The sequence below is a fragment of the Pipistrellus kuhlii genome, unplaced genomic scaffold, assembly GCF_014108245.1.
Source record: "Pipistrellus kuhlii isolate mPipKuh1 unplaced genomic scaffold, mPipKuh1.p scaffold_m20_p_6, whole genome shotgun sequence".
Classification (NCBI taxonomy): domain Eukaryota; kingdom Metazoa; phylum Chordata; class Mammalia; order Chiroptera; family Vespertilionidae; genus Pipistrellus; species Pipistrellus kuhlii.
The window spans coordinates 21,588,523-21,610,512 of NW_023425562.1; the positions used below are offsets into that span (position 1 = coordinate 21,588,523).

Sequence of the window (21,990 nt, forward strand, 5' to 3'; positions counted from 1 at the left end):
GCAAAACTGAGCAGGAAGTCACAGCTTACCTCTGCTCTTGGCAGTTGTGGTTTCTTTGGGTTTGCCTTTCGGTGTCTCGTTGTGGTATTCTGAATCCCACCTCTTCTGAGCTGAAACAGGTACCAAGGGGATAGAGGGCAGTTTCAGGCGCCATTCCGGCCCCAGTGAGTCCATGAGGGCTCTGGTCATTCTGGAAACAAAGGCAGGAGGTGTAGGCTGGGCTAGGAAGCACTCATGTCCCCCCTCTCCTAAACCCAAAGGAGGTGTATGAGAGTCACAGTTATCATCTTCCCTCGGTAACTGTTCATATCCTCCTCACATGCAGCAGGAGAGGAACATGAGTGCCACCCACAAAGACATTTCAGTTTAGCCCCCGTGACGTTCTCACCCTGCCTGGCCCTCGTTTGGTCAGACCACAGTGATGACCTGTTTGTTGCCTATTAAAAGTACTTACACACTACCTTAACCCCAAAGCACCACACATTCCCCAGGGAAGGAGCATGTTTTATATTTTTTAACAGATCTATTATAAAGTCATGCAAGCACCTGATTTTGGATTTATGCTCAGAGATGTTTAAAAAAATGAAAATCTCATGTCATTCTCAAATTTTAAAATCCTTCTGTCTTTCCCATTTCCCTAGGGCCTGATATCTAGTTCCCTCCCATCTCTCCATCTTTATCAGTTGCCACATTCCCTCTTTTTAAAAAAAATATATATTTTATTGATTTTTTTAGAGAGGAAGGGAGAGGGATAGAGAGTTAGAAACATCGATGAGAGAGAAACATCGACCAGCCGCCTCCTGCACTCCCCCCACTGGCTCATGCCCCTACCGAAATTGATGCTCCATCCACCAAGCCAAACCGGTTAGGGCCACATTCCCTCTTTAAAAAAAAACACCAAAAACATTTTTTATTGAGTTCAGAGAGGAAGTGAGAGGGAAACATCAACGAGAATCATTGACTGGCTGTCTCCTGTATGCCCCCTACTGGGGATCGACCTGGGCATGTGCCCTTCACGGGAATTGAACTTGGGACCCTCCATCCGCAGGCCAAGGCTCTATCCATAGCCAAACCAGCGAGGGCGCCACATTCTCTCTTGATCTTTATGTTTAAGCCTCTCCACACGGCTGTCCTCTTCCTGGAACAATCTCTTCCACTTCCCAGTCCCCATACCCACCTTCTAGGCCAGTTAACATTCTCAAAACACTGCTCAGTGGCCATGTCCAATTTGTCAACTGTACTATAGCACCTAGCACATCATTACCTGGCACCCATCAAGACTCAGTAAGTATGTGTTCAATGAGTGAATAAAGCCAACTGTATGCCTTTTCTACTTTATAACCATATTCTTGTAATACTAGAATGAAAACAACACAATGATATCACTACTAATTCATGGTCTCTGACTAAGCCCCCAAAACTATTTTTATGGTCATCCCAGCTATTTTAACCCTCTCATCTCTTCCACTGTGCTCTCCAACCACCCCTCTCCAAAACAAACATACCTGCCCAGGTACCCAATCCTTCCTATGTCTCTCTTGTCACAACAGAAGAGCTGATAAAGCCAATCCCTCCATCTAAGCTCTGGACCCCATTTCTCCCTGCCACACTCAGCCAGCATCTCACTCTCCTGTATCTTCATGTTTCTCACTGGTGACTACCAGCATTTAACTCTTTCCTCACTGAATACAACCCCCCCTGGACAACCCTCTGCCATTACAGCTACACTCCTCTGCCAACTGATTCCTTTGAAACACTTCTACCAGACTCACCAGTGACTTCATTCCTCAACCCTTCGTCTACTTAAGTTCACTGAAACACCTGACACGAGTGACAGCTTCGTCCTTCTGGAAATACTCCTTCCCTTGTGACACTAAATACTTCAAGTTTCCTCCTACTGCTCCAGCTACTAATCTATAAGTGTCTGAAATGCTAGAATTTCTCAAAGTTCCAACCTCTTCTTCCTACATACTTGCTGTGTTCTTTTCCCCCACAACCTCAATTCACCTCTACACTGATAACCCTCCAATCTGCATGTCTGGCTGGTATTGTTCTCCTTTGCTCCAAATCTATGTAAACACCCACTGCCTTCCTTACCTCTCTAGTTTCATGTCCCAAAATCATCTCCAACTCAACTTGTTAAACCCCTAGTTTCTCTATTTTTCCCTTCTCCCCACCCCAACCACCAAAACTTGGTGAAATACTCCCTAAATGTCCTCTAAATGGTCCCACTGCTCTCTATCCACTGTTTCTTTTTTTCTTAAATATATTTTATTGATTTTTTTACAGATAGGAAGAGAAACATCGATGAGAGAATCATCGATCAACTGCCTCTTGCACACCCCCTACTGGGGATGTGCCCACAACCAAGTACATGCCTTTGACTGGAATCGAACCCGGGGCCCTTCAGTATTGAGGCAGATGCTCTATCCACTGAGCCAAACTGATTTCAGCTCTATCCACTGTTTTGATCATCTCTTCTGCATTAGTGCATGCCGCCTTCCCAGTCTGTTCTTCCATGTAATCCTTCCACATGACAACCAGTGAGTTTCTCTCAAATCTGCTCATTTTGCTCCCTGCTTAAGGCCCTTTCATGATGCCTCACTGTGCTTGGGTTAAGTCCAAGCTCCTGAACACCAAGCTCTTTGCGGTCTGGCCTCATCATCCATCCATGCAGCACTATGGGAAACGGACTGCTCACGGGTTCTGTAGGACATCACCCTCACTCTTGCACAGGCTGCCCTTTCTCCTTGCTGGCCTTTGGCCCTAGAGCTCTACTCATCTCTGCCTCAGCTCACCTCCACTCAGGCTTCCCCCTCACTGACTACGTGCCTCATTTCTGCTCCTACTGCACCTGTGCTGTGCCGGAAACAGATCACTATCTCATTAATAGAAAGATGTGGACAGGAAACCCAGAAGGCTGGTCAACAAACTTAATTGCTCTAACCACTTAGTTGAAACATTGTTAGCTAAAGCAGCCTCCACCTGTTAGTCTTATATAAATTATTGCTGATTGACTATTATTGTGATTTCCTGCCTAAAGGATATGGGTGTATCCCATAACCTTAATAAAATGGATAGCAAAGCCAGAGCGGGGTGTAGTCCTCCCTCTAGAAGTGGGCTCCCCCTTGGCCCCCAATATTCCCAAATAATACTTTTCTAGTCTCTTTCATTTGTGTGTGGCCTTCTCCAGAACCTGAACTCTGAACCATGTGGGACCTGAAAGGGGTTCCCACAGTGCTACCTCATCCCTTATAGTGTGCTGGCCTATAAATGATAGGTTTTCTCCATGAGACTAGAAGCTCTATCAGAGCAGGAAGAGGTATGTCTTGGGTATCAGACCAGGCCCTGTGCAAAGTCTGGCAGAATTTGTTGAATGATAGAAACAAGGAGAGGTAGACAGAAAACAAGTAAAGCCAGAAATGACACACAAATATATACCATGAAGTCCTAACAAGGTTTTCTATGAGTATGGTCTTTGGCTTTCTAGCGGCCCATTCAAAGAAGGGCAACATGGTCAATCACACCAATGAGTACATCCACAAAATGTCAATGGCTGAGGGGCCTTGTGAAGGGGCCATAGTACAATATACGAGCCACATCCACAAGTAATATCCCTGTAGCCTTGTGTCTGAGCTGCATGTATTTGGATCTTACCTTCCACACTCTAGTTAGCTCCCTGAAACAAGTGGTGCCTATATCTCTTTTTCCTACGGAACCTGGCACAACACCTTCAACAGAGCTCAACAAATTACTACTACGTGAATGAATTTAAGCACCTCGGCAAAAACAAACAAAATCCAATTCATTAATCCTGAACCCTTAACACCTACCAAATATGATAGCAAATTCTCCTTCCACACTTGCCAATAAGGTCATTAGGAATTCCTAAGCCTATCCCAAAGGGATCCTGCCACAAGATGAGACAGTTTCAAGCTAATGACAGAGACCAGGAAGTTCCAGAGGGAATGCCCACGTGACCCGGGCTCACCTGTTGACACCTTCCAAGGCTGACATCACACTGTCATCAATTTGCAGCACAGTCTTGTAGTCCACGTAGGCCAGAGGATACTTCTCCAGGGCCTCATAGGCCGATGCTCGCCGCAGCAAGGGCTTCATGCTGAAGGGAGCCAAGGCCAGTGCTCTAGAGCAGGAGGCAGAAAGGTCATCTGGCGGCTAAGTCACCAGGGCTCTCCCAACAGCCCGTCCAGGCAGGCTCAGCTACAGTATTCTGTAATATAGGGGTCATTTCTGGCACAGAGACACTACTAAAAAGGTCAAACCTTGCAAGAGGGACTTTTCAACTTAGACTGAAGTAGAGAAAGGAAAGAGAGCAGAGTGCCACTAATACAGTGAAAGTTGTATGCACATGCATCAGTTTTCATAGTTGCAATACCCCCAAAATCAAGAACAAGTACCTTGTACCTTTTATGCTTCTATGTTTCCAAAGAATGGTGGCCTAATGGGAATGCCATAGAGACTTTGGAGTGGTGTTTGAATTCTACCTCTGCCATTAACCTTGTGATCCCAGGCAAATCACTTACCACCTCACTTCTCTGCAGCCCAGTTCTAACCTGGCACTAATCAACTTAGCACAGGCTCCATGAGCACACTCACCTCTCTCATCTATCACCAAGGCATGGATCTAAGGCAATGTCACAGGATATCAGATCTAAGAACACATTAAGCTATGCATCCTAGTTTAGTGATGGTGAAAGAGGCAACACCAGACTTGCCTAAAGAAGAAAGAAGTATGAAAATTTGTTTAATGTCCTCTATACCTAGTCATTGATGAATACCATTTCCTCCTTTCTCCTTGCTCCTTTCCCTGTCTCTACCTTCCTCTCTCACATATATCCACCAAAAACAAACAAACAAACAAACAAACAAAAAAACAACCCAAAAAACCTGGGCAAGCCACTAACTAGTCTACAACTCTACCTCAACTCCAGGTCCCAAATCTCACAAAGGCCACCTGTAAGTACCCATCCTAAGAGCAACGGAGCCAAGCCCCCAAAGATACAAGACAGGGGCCAGAGAGATCAAGTATGCTCCGTGACCTGGGAACAGGCACACTTCCTAGTGTCTGTCACAGATGTAACTGGTGGGATCAGTCAAAGAAGAAACAGGCCAGATAAACCCAGCTTCCTCTTCTGAGGCCCTCAGACACCCCAAAGTTTCTTGACTGCTTACGAAGTGCAATCTTTGATGCAATCTCTGCAGTTCCCATCCTTCAAGTGGCATGCCGCCCGGTTGGAGTAGAGAACACTTTCTTCTTTATAGTCCACAGAACCTGCCCAGGTGGAAACAGAAACATGAGATTAAAAATTTGGGAAATGGATGCCTTGGGGCACAGAGTGCATTTCACTAAGAGCTCTCTGGGCTTTGGTAAAAAGGAGCAGAGATACTGTAACCAGATCAGGCTGGCTGGTTTGATAGGCTGGCAAGTTCACCATTAGCACTTGGCAGCAAGAACACCAAGCATCTTATTCAGTCATGCCAGCACTAAACTTGGTACCAGGCAAAAAATGAACAGGAAATATTGTAGCTAGCTTCTGTCTCAAAGAAATCTATAGTGTGTTGTGTGTTAATTTTATTACAAAAACAACAATATGTAAAGATACAGATCTTGCAACACAGAAATCCACACCTGAAACCTGTATGTTCATGTTGACTAATGCCACCCCAAAGAATTTTATAAATAAAGCCATGGTTCCCCCACCCCCACTCCACCCCAAAAAGAAAACATGTAAATCATACAAAGAAAAACAAAAGGAAAAGATATTGATAGAAGACAGAGACTAATTCTACCTGCTCAAATCAGACAGGACTTTGCTAGGGAAAACTTAATTGGGGAAGGACTCAAGCTCCCCAATGGGGCGGAGATTTATCAGACATTTCTCTAAGGGCAGTCCTCACCTTTAGGAATATCAAAAGCTCGTGTCCTTTATTGTGGCCACAATAATATTCAGTTTTAAAAATATTTTTTCAACCACTGCATACCCACTAACTAGCATGGGCCGTAGTGAAAAAATAAATGAAAAAGAAACTATTATGTGTTGACCCAGTAATTCCACTCCCTGCTACCCTGTTTCCCCAAAACTAAGACAGTGTCTTATATTAATTTTTTCTCCCAAAGTAGCGCTAGGTCTTATTTTCATGGGATGTCTTATCTTTCCATGAGCTAGGTCTTATTTTCAGAGGATGTCTTATTTTCGGGGAAACACGGTATATACCCAAAATAATTGAAAACAAGTTCTCTTTTAAAAATTGTACCATGCCGAAACCGGTTTGGCTCAGTGGCTAGAGCATCAGCCTGCAGACTGAAGGGTCCTGGGTTCGATTCCTGGATTTGAATGTACCTTGGTTGCGGGTACATTCCCACTGGGGGGTGTGCAGGAGGCAGCTGATTGATGTTTCTCATCAATGTTTCTAACTCTCTATCCTTCTCCCTTCCTCTCTGTAAAAAAATCAATAAAATATATATATTTTTTTAAATAATTTTTTTTTTAAATTGTAAAACATGCAGAAAACAGTGTAACAAATACCCAGTATCCATCACTAGGCCTAGCATATATTATATTTGTTTCCAACCTTTAAAAAATTTTTTATATGGCTATCGCTCCACTCATCCCCATCCTTTCCCTTGTTGTCCCCAGAACCCCAGATGTCAGCACAATCCTGAAGTTGGTATATAACATTCTCATCCATGTTTGTCCATCTTTATTATATATGTAATCACAGGTTAAGATATATCTTTCAAAGCTTTTCCTAAGCAGCACTCTATTGTCTATCCTTCTGCAACTTGCTTTTTTCTCTACGTATGTTACCATATTGATGCATATCTTTCACTCAATACCAACAGTAACAAACAATAACATAACTTTTTTTCCTTATTTTGCCAGGCCCTGAGTGAGAAGCAATGTACAGAGAAGTAAAATATATCCTTCCCCTTAAGGAGCAAGTACAAGCACTCAAGACCTGTAATCCATCTCAAGTCCCCAGAACACGGTGCTCAGCAGCAGCAGTGGTGTGGTGGGAAGGGCACTGGAACCTGCAATCCAGCCTGAGACATTGCACAAGTCACTGACTCCCTCTGATAGGTGCTCACCTACCACATGAAGGTATCACTTCACACACTTGCTAGAAGGGTTCAGTGTGCTGGGTTAATCCCTGGTTTTCTTTTCAAACAGAAAAATTAGAGAAATCAAGGAATTTGCCCAGAGATTATCTAGAAATGAGTAAGAACCAAACTCTGGTCCCCTACTATCATAAATCTAGATACCATGACAGCTCTTCTAGGGACCCAGAATGAAGCCACACAAAAACACATACTATTCCAGGCAAGCTAGGGTAGGATGGAAAAAGATGGAGGAAGTATCAATATCTCAGATTATTCAGCAACCTCAAGTGAGGCTGAGAGGAGCAGGTGGGCCTAAAAAGGAGTGTTCTAGAACAAAAGAAGGGTGCAAGAGTGGTTTGAAACTGCAGAAGTTCAAAAAGACTACAATTTGCAAAGGACTTGGGGAGAAGTCTAGCAAAATGATGAAAAACTTGGACTTGGGAATCAGGCCCAGATTAAAATCCTGCCTATGACATGTCTTCATTGTATAATCCTGGAGCAGGCCAATTTAACTCCTCTTTACTCATCTATAAAGAGTCTTTTTATTTTTTATTGCCAGATGGCAGAATTTTATGGTTTAATTAACACAAATACAATGTGTACACATCTGTCTATTCATTTTCTTTGCTGCGCAGTCTGGCATCGATGTTGGAAGCTGGGCTGCTTTTCCACATGATTTTTTTTCTTTTTTAAAATTATTTTATTGATTTTTTTACCTTGAGGAAGGAAGATGAGAGAGAAACATCGATCAGCTGTCTCCTGAACACTCCCTACTGGGAATGTGCTCACAACCAAGGTACATGCCCTTGACCAGAATCGAACCTGGGCACTTTCAGTCCGCAGGCCGACACTATCCACTGAGCCAAACCGGTTTCAGCTATTTGATTTCTTGTTGCTCCCATAACCAAGGCTGGGCATCAAGATCCAGCCTTGAACCTTCTGCACACTGTTGTCCATTAATACCTGAGTTTCTGCTAGTTTCACTTAATTTTGACATAATTGGTCTGACTGGTGTTGGATTAACTTCTTGATCCTCTTTTTGACGATCTTAGGTTTCACAGAGGGTCTGGGGGAGTGGCTGTTAACCTCCGTAGGCAGTGCTGAGAAGAGTATAAAGTGTCTTATCATAGGTTAGTATAAGGACATAAAGGGATACTGTCTAGCACACAGTAAATCACCCAACAAATGCTAGCCAAAAAAATGAGGAAGAGAAGAGGCAAAGGGAAATGGGCACTACAGAAAAGGGATCCCAATGAGGGCTCCTTGCTAAGACACTTGGGAGAAGAGGTTTTGGGCAAAGGGCTGCTGACTTGAGCTAAGTCTGGGAGAACGCGTAAGAATATGTTAGTCCTCTGCTAAAAACTCTCTGAATAAAACCTCCTTACCATGACCTGTTGTGTAAAATGTCTACACAATAAGGTTCTGCCTGTATAACTGACCTCATCCCACTTCTCCCTCCACTAGCTCAGTAGGCTTTGGCTCCTGGAACACACACCATGCTTCTTCGCCTCGGTGCCTTGTCCAGGCACACCTCAGAGAATGTGTGGGTCAGCTCCAGCCCACCACAGCAAAGCGAGTAGTAATCTTTTTGCTGGTGGAGGATCCTGTCTTCCACTTGTAAAAAATCGCAACATCTGTGAAATACAGTAAGAGGATATGCCTGTAATTGCAGTTCCCTCCACCTGAAAAGCTCAGCACCAAAACTGTGCACCTGGCTTCTTCTCATTATTCAAATGTCACCTCTTCAAAGCTGTCCTTGACCCCCACATTCTAATGGAGCTCCCTACTCAACTCTACCACACCACCGTATTTGTCTTCTACGTACCCCTAATAGTTATGGGATGAGTCTTATTTACTAGCATGAGATCCACCCATCCCTCCAAAACAAGAATGATCATCCAAAAGAATTCAAAGCAGGACCTTGGAGATTAAAAACAAACAAACAAACAAACAAACAAACAAACAAAGTGGTATAGCATTGCAATGGAATATAATCGGCCCTAGGCGGTTTGACTCATTGGATAGAGCAGCAGCGGACTGAAAGGTCCGGGGTTCGATTCCAGTCAAGGGCACATGCCTGGGTAGCAGGCTCCAGCCCCAGTGGGGGGGAGGGTGCAGGAGACAGGCGATCAATGATTCTCGTTGATGTTTCTATCTCTCCCTCTCCTTCTCTGAAATCAATTAAAAAAAAAAAAATATATATATATATATATATAAAAGAATGTATGATCCTTGAGAGAAAGGGCCTTCGCTGCCTTGTTAGACACTCAGTACATACAGTTGCTCAACAAGTAATAATTTACTTGAAGAATAAATGGTTAAGGAGAAAGTGAGTTGAGCTATGTATCTGCAGGGGTCGGAATGAGGCCTGAACAACAGGTTGGGAGCCAATAGGACATTTAAAAAGCAGGCAACTCATACCTATCAGGGTGGCCAACTATCAAAAGAACAGAAAAGAAGTGCTGGTGAGGATGCTGAGGAGTTGGAACCATTATGCACTGTTGATGGGAATGTAAAACGGTGCGGCGACTATGGAAAACAAAACTACTATATATGATCCAGCAATCCCACTTCTGGGTATTCATCCAAAAGAATTCAAAGCAGGTCCTCGGAGATTCAAACAAACAAACAAGCAAACAAACAAACAAAAATGTGGCATAGCCTTGCCATGGAATATTATGCGGCCTTAATAAAAGGAAATCTGCCACATGCTACAACATGGATTATAATGTCCTTTTTTCCAATATCTAAAGACGTTAAAATCATAGATACAGGCAGAGGAAAGGTACACGGAGAGCTGACGGAAGGGGAATTCGCGTTCAGAGGGTGTTGAGTTTCGGTGCGGCAAGATGAGAAAGTTCTGGCGATCTGTTGCACAACAATGTGAATAATATTACACACTTCACAGTCTACTTAGAAACGACTAAGATGGCAAATGTAATTTTTTTTTTTTTTTTTTTTTTTTTACTATAACCAACAAGTGATAAAAGAATCTATTCACAGGAAAATGTTTCTGACCTGTCACTCAGTGGGAAAGAAGCAGTAATAAAACCATGTGACTCCCCCCCCCCCCCCCAGGGGGAAGGAAGGGCCAGGGAAGTTCCTCGCAGGATGCGCACGCGGGGCCGGGCGGGAGGGCTGGCGGGCGGCCGGCCTCGGGGAACAGGGGCCGCGGGAAGGCAGGGGCGGCGCGGGCGGGCGGGCTCTGGGGGCGCAGCCGGGGCCGGGGCGCCGGGGGAGGGAAGCGGCCCCGGGGAGAGAACGGGGCGGCGGGTACCTTGCTCCTGCATCACCCGCAGCGCGCGGCTGTAGAGCGCGGCGGCCTCGGAGAACTGGCCGTTGCGGAAGCTCTGGTTGCCGGCGGCGCGCAGCCGCTCCACAGAGTCCGAGAGTTTGGGGGCCATCCTGGGGTCCGGCGGCAAATGGCGGCCGCCTCGGCTCCCGCCGCCGAGTCTTGCGGAACGGCGTGGGGGGCAGAGGAAGGGGGGGGGAGAGAAACACCGGCAGCGAGCGCTTGGTCGCCGGGTAACCTGCCGGGAGGGGGCGGGGCCGAGCGGGCGGAGGCGGGGCCTGCGCGAACCCGGGGCCCGTGGCGCCGCCCTCTGCGCAGGCGCGTGCGCAGGGCGGGGCTAACGTCGCGGAAGCGCGATCCGCCCTGAGCGGTAGGGGGGCTCCTGGAGCTGCTAGGATGCCACGCGTGCAACCGTGCTAGAGGCCCGGTCTCTGCTCACAAGCGCTTGCATGCACGTGGGACCTGGCAGGCAATTAACCCAGGAGCACATACAGAGGAAAACACTGTGTTATTATTAGTACTGTAAGGAAAACACTCCTGCACTAGCAACGGGCCAGGTGGAAACTATTTTCCATAAGGGGGTGGGGAAGGCATCTCGGAGGGACTAGTAATGGAGCTGAGACCAGAGAATATTAGGGCAGGCAGAGGGATAGCAAAACTCAAGGCCCTACTAACCGGTTTGGCTCAGTGGACAGAGTGTTGGCCTGCAGACTCAAGGGTCCCAGGTTTGATTCTTGTCAAGGACATGTACCTTGGTTGCAGGCACATTCCCAGTGGGGGCTGTGCAGGAGACAGCAGATGGATGTTTTTCTCGCTCATCCATGTTTCTATCTCTCTCCCTTCCTCTCTGTAAAAAATTATATATATATATATATATAGAGAGAGAGAGAGAGAGAGAGAGAGAGAGAGAGAGAGAAAGAGAGAGTGTTAAGGCCCTGAGGCTGGAAACGAACTGTCACCTGGAGCTTTAGGGACACTGACTTAATAAATGAATGCACTGAGAAGTTGATAAAGATCTTCCGCTGAGAGAAACAGCTTATCTTCAGCCTCTTCTGACTTAATGTCCCACTTAAAATGTTTAACTGCTTGTTGCTACCTGCATACAGCTGTTTCTCTTACTCCCTAACCTTTGGGTATGCTCTCCTCTCCTGGATTCTCCCCCCACCTCCCAACACTTTTTCTTTTGCTTTATCCAACCTATAATCAACTCAAATATCTCATCTGAAGCCCTTTCCTGAATACTCCTCCCCTCTTCCATTATGTCCCTCCTCTGCTCCTATTCCTCCTGAGGTTTATCCCTAATTTAGCACTTACCCTGTTTCTCTGAAAATAAGACATCCTCTGAAAATAAGACCTACTTACAGGTTTCCTTCTGAGTGAAATATAAGGCATCCCCCAAAAAATAAGGCCCCCCCTAGGCTAAATATGAGAGATTTGGTCCACTGATTTTGAAAGAAATGGAGTCACAAGAAATTCACCAGGAAATTCAGGAATTGGATTGCTATGATGTTCCAGAAGATGATGACATGATTGTCATTGAATAAATGAGTAAATTCTTGATACTGTAGGATTCACAGTTTGTCTGGTTTGTGTTGACAACTACCATACTACCGTACCGTATACAGGTAATAAAATTCCTTTATTTTCATTTAACAATAAATGTGTACCGTATTCTTCTTCATGGAAAAATAAGACATCCCCTGAAAATAAGACCTAGCGCATCTTTGGGAACAAAAATTAATATAAGACACTGTCTTATTTTTGGGGAAACAGGGTAGTACTCTGATTGCCCGCTTACAGTTTTTTTCCCCAAAGACTTTGAATTCTTTAAAGGTAGGAAGTATGATAAGTCTTGATCTTTGCTCTCCAAGACCTAGTAGAACCTGGCACAATCTGGTCTCTGCTCTGAGGAATCTAGTTATAATTATTTAAATTCTGTGAACTGAGGGGTAGGTGACTGTTGCAGCTGAATCCTCGACCCAGCTGAGGCCCATAAAAAAGGAAAGAATGAACACTTAATGTGGTGGGGAAACCAGATGAGACACACACAGCTGGCTATCTACTCAATATATCCATTTTCACTTCTGGCATCGAAATTTGCCAGAGATTCTCCTGGCCCAGGAAATGATTCAAGATGTCTTTCAACTGTTAACCAAAGATCATCACTGCCAATTTAACCCAACATAAGTCCCCCAATTTGAGGGGTGGTAAAGGTGGGAGGGGGGCACGCAGGATATCTTCAATGAAAACTGCTAAACTGTGAAACATCTCAATGGTGAGGTGGGCTGGGCATGAGGCAGCTCTGGTGTTATGGCTCTGGCCAAGTAAATGCAGCACTTACTGGAAACCAAAAGCCAGCCTCAGTGTGGAAGCTGGATTTATATAAAGAAGAGTGGCCACCCTCAGCCACTGATTGGCCCATTTCTATGCAGATAAGGACTCCAAATCTTCACTGTATGATTGGTCTGAATAGCACTATCCTAATTGGTCAGAATGGAGCCACTCTGATTATTCAATAAAGATACAAATAAGGCCGAAACTGGTTTGGCTCAGTGGATAGAGCGTTGGTGTGCAGACTGAAGGGTCCCAGATTTGATTCCAGTCAGGGGCATGTACATTGGTTGTGGGCATGTCTCCGGTGGGGGTTGTGCAGGAGGCAGCTGGTCGATGATTCTCTCTCATTGATGTTTCTGGCTATCTATCCCTCTCCCTCTCTGTGAAAAATCAATAATATATATACATACATATACATATACATATGTATGTATATGTATATTATTGATTTTATTGATTTTTTTACAGAGAGGAAGAGAGAGAGATAGTTACAAATATTGATGAGAACCTGCCTCTTGCACACCCCCCACCAGAGATGTGCCCACAACCAATGTACATGCTCTTGACCAGAATCGAACCTGGGACCTTTCAGTCCGCAGGCGGACGCTCTATCCACTGAGCCAAACCGGTTTTGGCAATAAAATATATATATTTTAAAAAAGATACCAAATAAGTATTGAGCTGTGCAGCTCCTATTGGTAGAATTTCAATCCAGGAATTCCTATATAAGGGCCAGCTCAGATAGTAAGAACACAACGCAGTAGGCAGGTCATGCTTTCCCTGAAGCTTGGCATGAGAGATCCCTGTTTAGCACCAGCTGCTAGGCTCTTTGTAAATTTGAGCCCAATTGGCCACCAGGAGCCCTTCTTAACAGGCACAGAGTTGACATTACCAACAACAACAATCTCATTCTCTTTTGCCAGCGATTGAGAATGTGATCTGACCTGACCAATGAGGTAAGAGGATGTCTGCTGGGTGCTCATGGGGCAGTTTTTGTTTTTTTCTTGAAAAGAGAGATACAGGACTTTGAGATAGCCTTTTTGCTCTTTTTCTTCTTTTGGTAGTATTGGGTTAAGGACATAATTCTGAGTTGTGGTTGCCATTGTGTGTGTGTGTGTGTGTGTGTGTTGTGTGTGTGTTTAACTCCTGGGAGGCATTTTTATTTATGTATTTATTTGTTATTTATTGATTTTTTTTTGCTCTCACTAGCTTCCTAACCTATAAACTGGGGATAATAATGATTACTTCATAGTATTGTTTTAAGGACCAAGTGACAATCTAGTACCTTATAGAAGGTTTTCCTCCTATGTCAGGGCAATGGCTCCATTATCTCATTTTTAGAATATGGAGTGCCATATCTGGGTAGCCCTCAAAGTTGTTTGCTCAGGTGTTACGTTTCAGAGATGGCATAGGGGAAAAAGAGGACAATTAACAACAATGAAATGTTGCTCTGGTGCTCCTGTCACTACCCTCGCCCCCCCCCCCCCCCCCCCCCCGGGTAAATTGGGTGGCATCTGCCTTTTTCCTAACACTCACTGACTGTGATGGCAACTGAAGACGCACCAATGGCAACAGTTTAAACTGGAGCTCAGAGAGGAAAGGAAGCTTTCTGACTCACATGTTCAATTAGCAGGTCCATCTCAGTGGTTGTCAGTTTGGTGGTGCAGGCTCTAGAGCACATGTGTCAAACACAAGGCCCGAGGGCCAAATCCGTCCCGCCAGGCCTTGCAATGTGGCCCGCATCGCGCTGTCATTACTGCACTCCGCTGCGTTTCCATCACAATGACAGTTTATGACTGTTCAGTAAGCCATTCGGCCCGCGATTTAGGCTGGATTTTAGATTTTGGCCCCTTCTCTGATTGAGTTCGACACCCCTACTCTAGAGTCAGACTTGAAATTCCTAACCCTACATTATTAGCTCTGCGCTCTTCATCTCTGTGCCTTGGGAGAGAGTCATACTAGCGTACTCACCTTGTAGAGTTGGTCGGAGTATTAAATGAGTTAATATTAGTAAAGCACCGAGAAGGTAGTAAGCACTGGGTTAAGTACACAAAACTGAGGCTAACGTTACAGGCTTGATAAAATGATTAAAGGAGATAACATTCGAAAGCGAGGACCTAGCAAGAGCTTAATAAGCATTAGCTATTTTTTTTTAAATATATTTTATTGATTTTGAACAGAGAGGAAGGGAGAGAGATAGAGAGCTAGAAACATCGATGAGAGTCATCGATCAGTTGCCTCTTGCACACCCCCTACTGGGGATATGCCCGCAACCAAGGTACATGCCCCTGTCCGGAATCGAACCAGGGTCCTCTCAGTCCCCAAGCCGACGCTCTATCCATCGAGCCAAACCGGTCCCGGCAGCATTAGCTATTTTTATGTCTGCCAAGTGACCCAAAGGTGAGGCAGTTGACAGGGGGTTGGGGGGAGCTTGGGCAATTTGCAGGCTGAGGCTCTGTGGCATGCGATGACAGGGTACACAGGGTCCAGCCTCCATTTGGAAGAATGCAACCGGGTCAGAAAGCTAGAAAACCACCCATACCTCCAGGAGTCCCTGGAGCAGCGCTGCCCAGGAAGCTTGACTTATTAAGAATCCGCAGTTCTTATCAAGCCGGCGCTTCGCAGGGAGTCTCGGCTTCTCCGTCTGAGAAACGAGGGGTCGGGGTTGAGGCAGAGAGGGGTTCCGGGCCTGGGGACCCTCTCTGCCATGGGCAAATAGCGTCGCAACGAGAAAGCATCTCTGAGTCCCGAGCCAACATCTTTTAGTCCCCAGCCGGGCTTACAGCGCTCAGATGAAGAGCCTTCGACAGTTCCGGGGCCACGCCCCCTGCGCACCACGTGACGCCGGCGCCTCACGGCCCCGCCCAGCTCCCCGCGCCTCTCGCCGCTTCCGGTGTGGGCGGAAAGCGGAAGTGTGGGAGGGTCTGCGGGGCGTGCTCTGGGAGGTCCTGGGGGAGGATGGAGCAGTGAGTGAGTCTGGGCGGCTGCTGGCAGCGCCATGGAGACGGTGCAGCTGAGGAACCCGCCGCGCCGGTGAGGGGCCACTGGCTGGGAGGAAGGGGACGGGGGAGGGAATGGGAGCAGACGGAGGAGAGACACCGAGTGCGAGGTTCCTCTCCCCGCCCCCCCACCGGGGTGGGGGGAACAGGGACCTGCGGGGCGTGGCGACCCGGCTGATGGGACACCTGCTAAATGGGGGGACTTCTGGCGGATTGGGGTACAGAGGGCAGCACGCGAGGAAGGGATCAACGTGGGGCCGGTTAGGGAGAGCCCTGGCTGTGGGAGACATTCTAGGGCAATGCTAAAGGGAGCAACTGCTGCGGAACCTGGAGACAAGTTAGGGAGAGCACCTGCTCAGGCGAGTGGAGGAGGTGTTCTGGGGGGAAGGCTGTCCCGGAAGGGACTCTCTGAGAGATGGGGAATGCTGAAGTAAGATGAGATCTTGTGAGGGGGTCCGTCTCTGGGTGGATCCGGACCAGCAGAGAGGAGGGCTGGGTGGACTCCCGTCAGGGAGGAAGTCCCACCGGAGAGGGGCAGTGCGGGAGGGAGGACCTGATGAGGGGAAAGCTTTGCTCCTAAGGCTGAAGGTGTACTGTGAAGGGAAACCAGGGAAGGCTTCCAGGAGGATAGCATGTAGGAAAGATGCTCTTGGTTGTGTCCTTACTCTGTCCTGATGATGGCAATCTTTCATTCCTGATATCCTCACATGCTAGAAAGCTAGATACCACCAGTACCTCCAGGAGTCCCTGGAGCAGCGCTTTTTATACGCCTCATATGCTCCACAGCCCTTCAAAACCCAATGTTGGGAGGCAGATGAGGAAATAGAATGTTTTCAAGATGGGCACCTTGAGGCCTAGAAGATTTGAGACACAGTCATGTGAGCTCCCTTCTTTGCTCTTAGGTCTGGGTCACTGAGCCCTTCTCAGGCCTCTATTGTTTTGTGAGTATCAGCTCCAGATCCTACAGCCACCTGGAACTGTTTAAAGTCAAGATCAGGAAGGTGGCTGAGCCTAGAACGTCTGAACTCCTGGGTTGGTTGCAGTGGTATCATTGATTTGCTCTGCGGGCACCAGGGTCTTATGCCCGTCACCCTGCCACATCTGGAGAAGAGCAGACAGTAGAGACTGAGGGAGTCATGCTTCTCTGAGGAGCAGCATAGTTCGCTACTGTTTCACAGAGACCTCTGACTTCCTGCAGCAGAATGAGCACTGAAGTAGGAAGTGCTCGGTGCGTGGGAGTGTGAGGCAATGGAGAGGTGAAGGGAAGGGATTGGCAGCCGGGGCTGCACACTTAGGGTTTGTTTTTGAAGTGCACAAACACTGCAGGAGGCAAATAGCTGGTTGGGATAGACTCAGAATTCACCCTGCTGTGATGTGCTGAGACAGAGATAATAATGATTATTAGCACTCACAGAGCACTTACTGAACGCCAGACCCTGTTTTTGGTGCTCGCTTTGTCTCCTGTTGAACCATATGGAATTGCTGATATTTGACCGTTTTTGACCTGTAAAAAATGGTAATTTTATATTCAATTTATTATTGACACATTTGGTCCCCACAACCACTCCATGTGGTGGCTATTTCTGTATCTAGTTTACAGGTGATAAAACTGAGGCACATGCCGAAACCGGTTTGGCTCAGTGGATAGAGCGTTGGCCTGTGGACTCAAGGGTCCCGGGTTCTATTCTGGTCAAGGGCATGTACCTTGGTTACAGGCACATCCCCAGGAGGGTGTGTGCAGGAGGCAGATGGCCGATGTTTCTCTCTCATCGATGTTTCTGGCTCTCTGTCCCTCTCCCTTCTTCTCTGTGATAAATCAATAAAATATATTTTTTAAAAAAAACAAAACCCAAAACTGAGTCACAGAAATGTTAGTGATTTGTTTGGGGTCCCACAGTTAGTACGTGGCAGAGCTGGAGTTTTAATCCAGGCAGTGTGGCCCAAAGTTCATGCTTGTAGCTGCCTCTCTGGGAAGTACCCCTATTTCACAGGACCGTATGTATGTCAGCAAGATCTGCAACAGCACCATAGTGATTTAGTCATAAATGCACACTGGTTATGTTTTTTTCCAAAGCCTTCTCCAAGGCTTCAGTTTAATTGAAAGATGTTTAGGCATCTGAGTTTTGTTTCTACCTTTGCCTTATGCTGTGTAATCTTGGGCAAAAGAGTAAGGCTTTTTGTTTTTTGATACTTATTCCTCCGCCTTTTGGATTAAAAAAAAAATTATTAAATGTGCAAGAGAAGAGCATTGAAGGGCTGAATTTTCAAATGAACTGTGCCTTCTTGTTCTCTTAACTAGTGAACTGCCTACTCTGTAGCAGATTAACTTGATCATCATTTGTACTAGTCTTTGGGTAGGGCTGCCGTGTCAGTTTCACAGACTGGGTGACTTAGACAACAGAAATTCATTTTCTCGTGGTTTTGGAAGCTAGAAGTCTGAGATTAAGGCATCGGTAGGATTGTACCTTTTGAAGCTTGTCTTCTTTGTTTGTAGACAGCTGTCTCCTTTCTATGTCTTCATATCGTCTTCCCTTTGTACCCATCTGTGTCCTCATCTGCTTTCTGAAGGACACTAGTCATGTTGTATTAGGGCCTACCCAGATGACCTGATTTTACACTAATGACCTCGTTAAGGCCCTGTCTCCAAATACTATCACCTTTGGAGGTACTTCAACATATGAATTTGAGGGGTCAGGGAGCACATTACTTTTATTATCATTAACAACTTCATCAATTTATCTTATTTATATTTGTTGTAACCCATCCACATTGAATACTGTGTGGAAAGAAGCATGGGTATACATAAATAAAATGAACCTTACTAGAGTTCTAAGTTGGGAGAAAGAAGTTTGAGATTTAGCCAAACCTATAAGTAACTATTTCATAAAACACCCTTATTTGGGTTGGAAAGGTACAGGTGTCTTTTCCGAGGTTCAGACTGTATGTGTTCCAAGCAATCCCAAGTAGGAAATGCTCTCTTGTGCTCGTGAGTTTGACATTTGTGTGTGACTGAGTGATGGGTTAAAGTTGATGGTTATGTAGAAGGTTGATAGATTGTGAGTTGCCATTAGATAATAGTGTGGCGGAAGGTGTAGAGTGCATTTCTGGGATGCTGATCATGCACGTGGCCATCTGACTTAGGAGAAGAGCATCTGCTGGTATTTGGTCCGTGGAGGCTGTTTTGGCCACGCCTGTTCGGATCTGAGTAAGCCGTGAAACTACCTAGGACCTGGGCCAGTCCCAGCTGAGAGAGCTGAATCATCCGAGTTGGGCTGTTATAAATGAAGATTCATGGTACAAAATGTCATTAAGTCACTTATCAAAAGATTTTTTTTATAGAAATCCTATTTGTTAATAATCCAGTAATACTTCTTGGGGTGAAATTCTGTATGGGTGTTTTGCTGTTGTAAATCCTCACTGGAGGATATACATATACATATATATATATATATATATATATATATATTTTTTTTTTTTTTTAATATATTGTATTGATTTTTTTACAGAGAGGAAAGGAGAGGGATAGAGAGTTAGAAATATCGATCGGCTGCCTCCTGCACACTCCCCACTGGAGATGTGCCTGCAACCAAGGTACATGCCCTTGACCGGAATCAAACCTGGGACCCTTGAGTCCAAAGGCCAATGCTCTGTCCACTGAGCCAAACCAGTTAGGGGCTGGAGAATATTTAGAAAGAGTGGAAGGGAGGGGGAACTGAAAAAGGGGGAAGGAGAGAGAGAGCGCGAGAGCACGCGATCCCGAGCCTGAGCCTGATGTGATGTGAGACATGTTGATTTGTTAGGGCTGAATCAAACCTGCAACCCTTCAGTGTGCGGGCCAGTGCTGTAACCACTGCACAGCACTAGCCAGGGCGTGAAATTCTATTTTATTTTGAAAACTCACAAAGACTTCTGATAAAGGTTTATGATGCCCATCATTGCACTTGTTAATCCATTTAGCAAATGTTTATTGACCACGTCTGGGTTATCAGGCACCAGTGATATTAAGAGCCCTTACGCCGGAACAAAAACCAAAGGAAAGAGCACTTCGATTGTTTTTAAAAAGTACCTGAGCGGTCACATAAGTTTGAAGAGTCAGAGTATTATCAGGAGCTTGCAGCTGTCTCTCCCTCGGCCACAGCAGTTTCCTTTGTTAGCCGTGGTCTCCCTGTAGTTGAAATAGTGAGTTTAGTTTTTTGTAACCACAAAGTCAACTTCCAAGGAACACATTTGATCTTCCTTTATATAAGTTGTTTATAAAAATTTAATTATACTTGAGGAATGAGGTATTGTCCATTGTTTATATAGTTACAAAAAACGTCCCCGGACTTATGAGATGTCATCCTAACTTCTGAGTTCACAGAATTTCACTTCTGTCCTGGCCAGTGTGTCTCAGTTGCTTGAGCCTTGTCCCCTGCACTGAAGGACTTCGGGTTCGATCCCCAGTCAGGGCACGGGTTCCATCTCCAGTTGGGGTGCATACAGGAGGCCGATCGATGTTTCTCACATCAATAAAAAACTTTAAAAAAAAAGAAATTTTTCTTCTGAAGTTTAAGAGGAGTTTCACTTCAGCCCTATGTTTGGAAGCTGGGAGTTTTTAATGATGTCATTGGAATTTAATTTTTAGGACCTTTTGTTTTTCAAAGGTCACTGTGGTCATTTTGTTATGTTCATTTTCAAGTCATGATAATTATTGACTTGGAGTAAAACTCCATTTCTCTAGTCTTTGATATTTTGAAAATTCTATTAGCTTATTCTTTTTAGATCAGTGTTTGTTCGTAGATACACTTGATATGTCTATAGTTTTGTTGTTCTGGTTTCGCTATTTTCTCTAGGAAGTTACCTGTGTGTGTGTTTATTTTTAAAATTCAAGTCTTTTTTTGAGTGTGTGTGTGAATGTAAAAATTGGTATTGTTCAGCTAGTTTAAACCTTTTCTTTACAAAGAAATCACCAGTGTGACTACTTCTATATTTCACCATTTCCTGAGCTCACTTTTCTTTATTGTCTTTTGTAGTTTCAGGAAGTCATTGTGCAGAAGATATACACAGGCACACAAATATTTCTTAGCAAGCTCCTTCTTTAAGCCTGTTAATACTTTCCAGAGTTTAAAATAATATTAATTTAGCCGAAACCGGTTTGGCTCAGTGGTAGAGCGTCGGTCTGCGGACTGAAAGGTCCCAGGTTTGATTCCTGTCAAGGGCATGTACCTTGGTTGCGGGCACATCCCTGGTAGGGAGTATGCAAGAGGCAGCTGGTCGATGTTTTCTCTCATCGACGTTTCTAGCTCTCTATCTCTCTCCCTTCCTCTCTGTAAAAATAAATAAATAAATAAATAAATAAATAAATAAATAAATAAATAAATATTAATTTATATCCTCCCATGTTCCCATGTGTATTATGGTTGTTTGGCATAAACAGAAAAACCTGAATTATCTGGAAATTGTAAGCCACCATTTATCTTTGATTTTGGGACTAGTTAGAGGTACATGACTACTGTGGGAGAGTCTTTGTGATGCTGTTTGAAACTCAGCTGCTTAGGTATATTTCACTTTGAACATGTCAAAGCATATACTTTCTACTTCCTGTTCCTGGGATACCTGTAAAATCTCTGTGTTTCAAAAAAAATGAACAACTTGTTAATGGTGGGCAAGGATCTTCTATGTATTCCTTCGTCTCCAGTCTTACGACTGTTTCAATTCAAAGTTAACTTTACATTAAACCTCTTTTCTTTTTTTTTAAAATATATTTTATTGATTTTTGTACAGAGGGGAAGGGAGATAGAGAGTTAGAAACATCAATGAGAGAGAGTCATCGATCAGCTGCCTCTTGCACACCCCCCACTGGGGATGTGCCTGCAACCAAGGTACATGCCCTTGACCGGAATCGAACCTGGGGCCCTTCAGTCCCCAAGCCGACGCTCTACCATTGAGCCAAACCGGTCCCGGCTAAATCTCTTTTCTGAAAAGATAGTTACACCATTTTAATTCATGGAATATTAAGATTTAAATGAATTAATTATAAAGGTTACATCCAATGCTTGAATCCACTCTATAGCATTTCAGCCACATGATTTATTTTCTGTTTAAAGCTTCCAGGGATGGGGATCTAGGGATAACTTAAGGCTATCTAAACCACTTTAGAACTACTTTTTTGGTGTGTTTTTTTAAATCCTCACTGAAGGAGTGAGGATATTTTTTAGAGAGAGTGGAAGGGAGGTGGAAAGGATTGAGGGGGAGGGGGAGAG

The 21,990-nt window shown here is 45.1% G+C and overlaps 2 protein-coding genes and 1 long non-coding RNA gene across 7 annotated transcripts in view; 2 read left to right on the forward strand and 1 right to left on the reverse strand.

The window, feature by feature from the left end:
- The window catches only part of TOMM34 (translocase of outer mitochondrial membrane 34), a 17,645-nt gene extending 6,971 nt beyond the window's left edge, over positions 1–10,674 (reverse strand). Inside the window, exons 1-4 of one of the 4 annotated variants that reach the window (XM_036419010.2) lie at positions 10,401–10,670; positions 5,194–5,293; positions 3,992–4,144; positions 30–190 (exon numbers count right to left, since the gene is read on the reverse strand). In XM_036419010.2, the coding sequence (XP_036274903.1) occupies positions 30–190; positions 3,992–4,144; positions 5,194–5,293; positions 10,401–10,527 (541 nt within the window). In that variant the 5' untranslated portion in view covers positions 10,528–10,670. Of the gene's footprint in view, positions 1–29; positions 191–3,991; positions 4,145–5,193; positions 5,294–10,400 lie in introns of all 4 variants that reach the window. The other 3 variants (XM_036419009.2, XM_045574309.1, XM_045574310.1) reach the window with 3 other exon arrangements.
- LOC123651493 lies at positions 6,436–7,500 on the forward strand. The gene is made up of 2 exons (XR_006740253.1): positions 6,436–6,690; positions 6,906–7,500. It is a non-coding gene; the product is annotated as an uncharacterized LOC123651493 (long non-coding RNA).
- A 4,958-nt stretch (positions 10,675–15,632) lies between the features above and the next one.
- STK4 (serine/threonine kinase 4) overlaps positions 15,633–21,990 on the forward strand; it is an 82,512-nt gene continuing 76,154 nt past the window's right edge. For both annotated transcript variants that reach the window (XM_036419002.2, XM_036419000.2), the window contains exon 1: positions 15,633–15,782. In XM_036419002.2, coding sequence (XP_036274895.1) covers positions 15,748–15,782 — 35 coding nt within the window. In that variant the 5' untranslated portion in view covers positions 15,633–15,747. The remainder of the gene's footprint in view (positions 15,783–21,990) is intronic.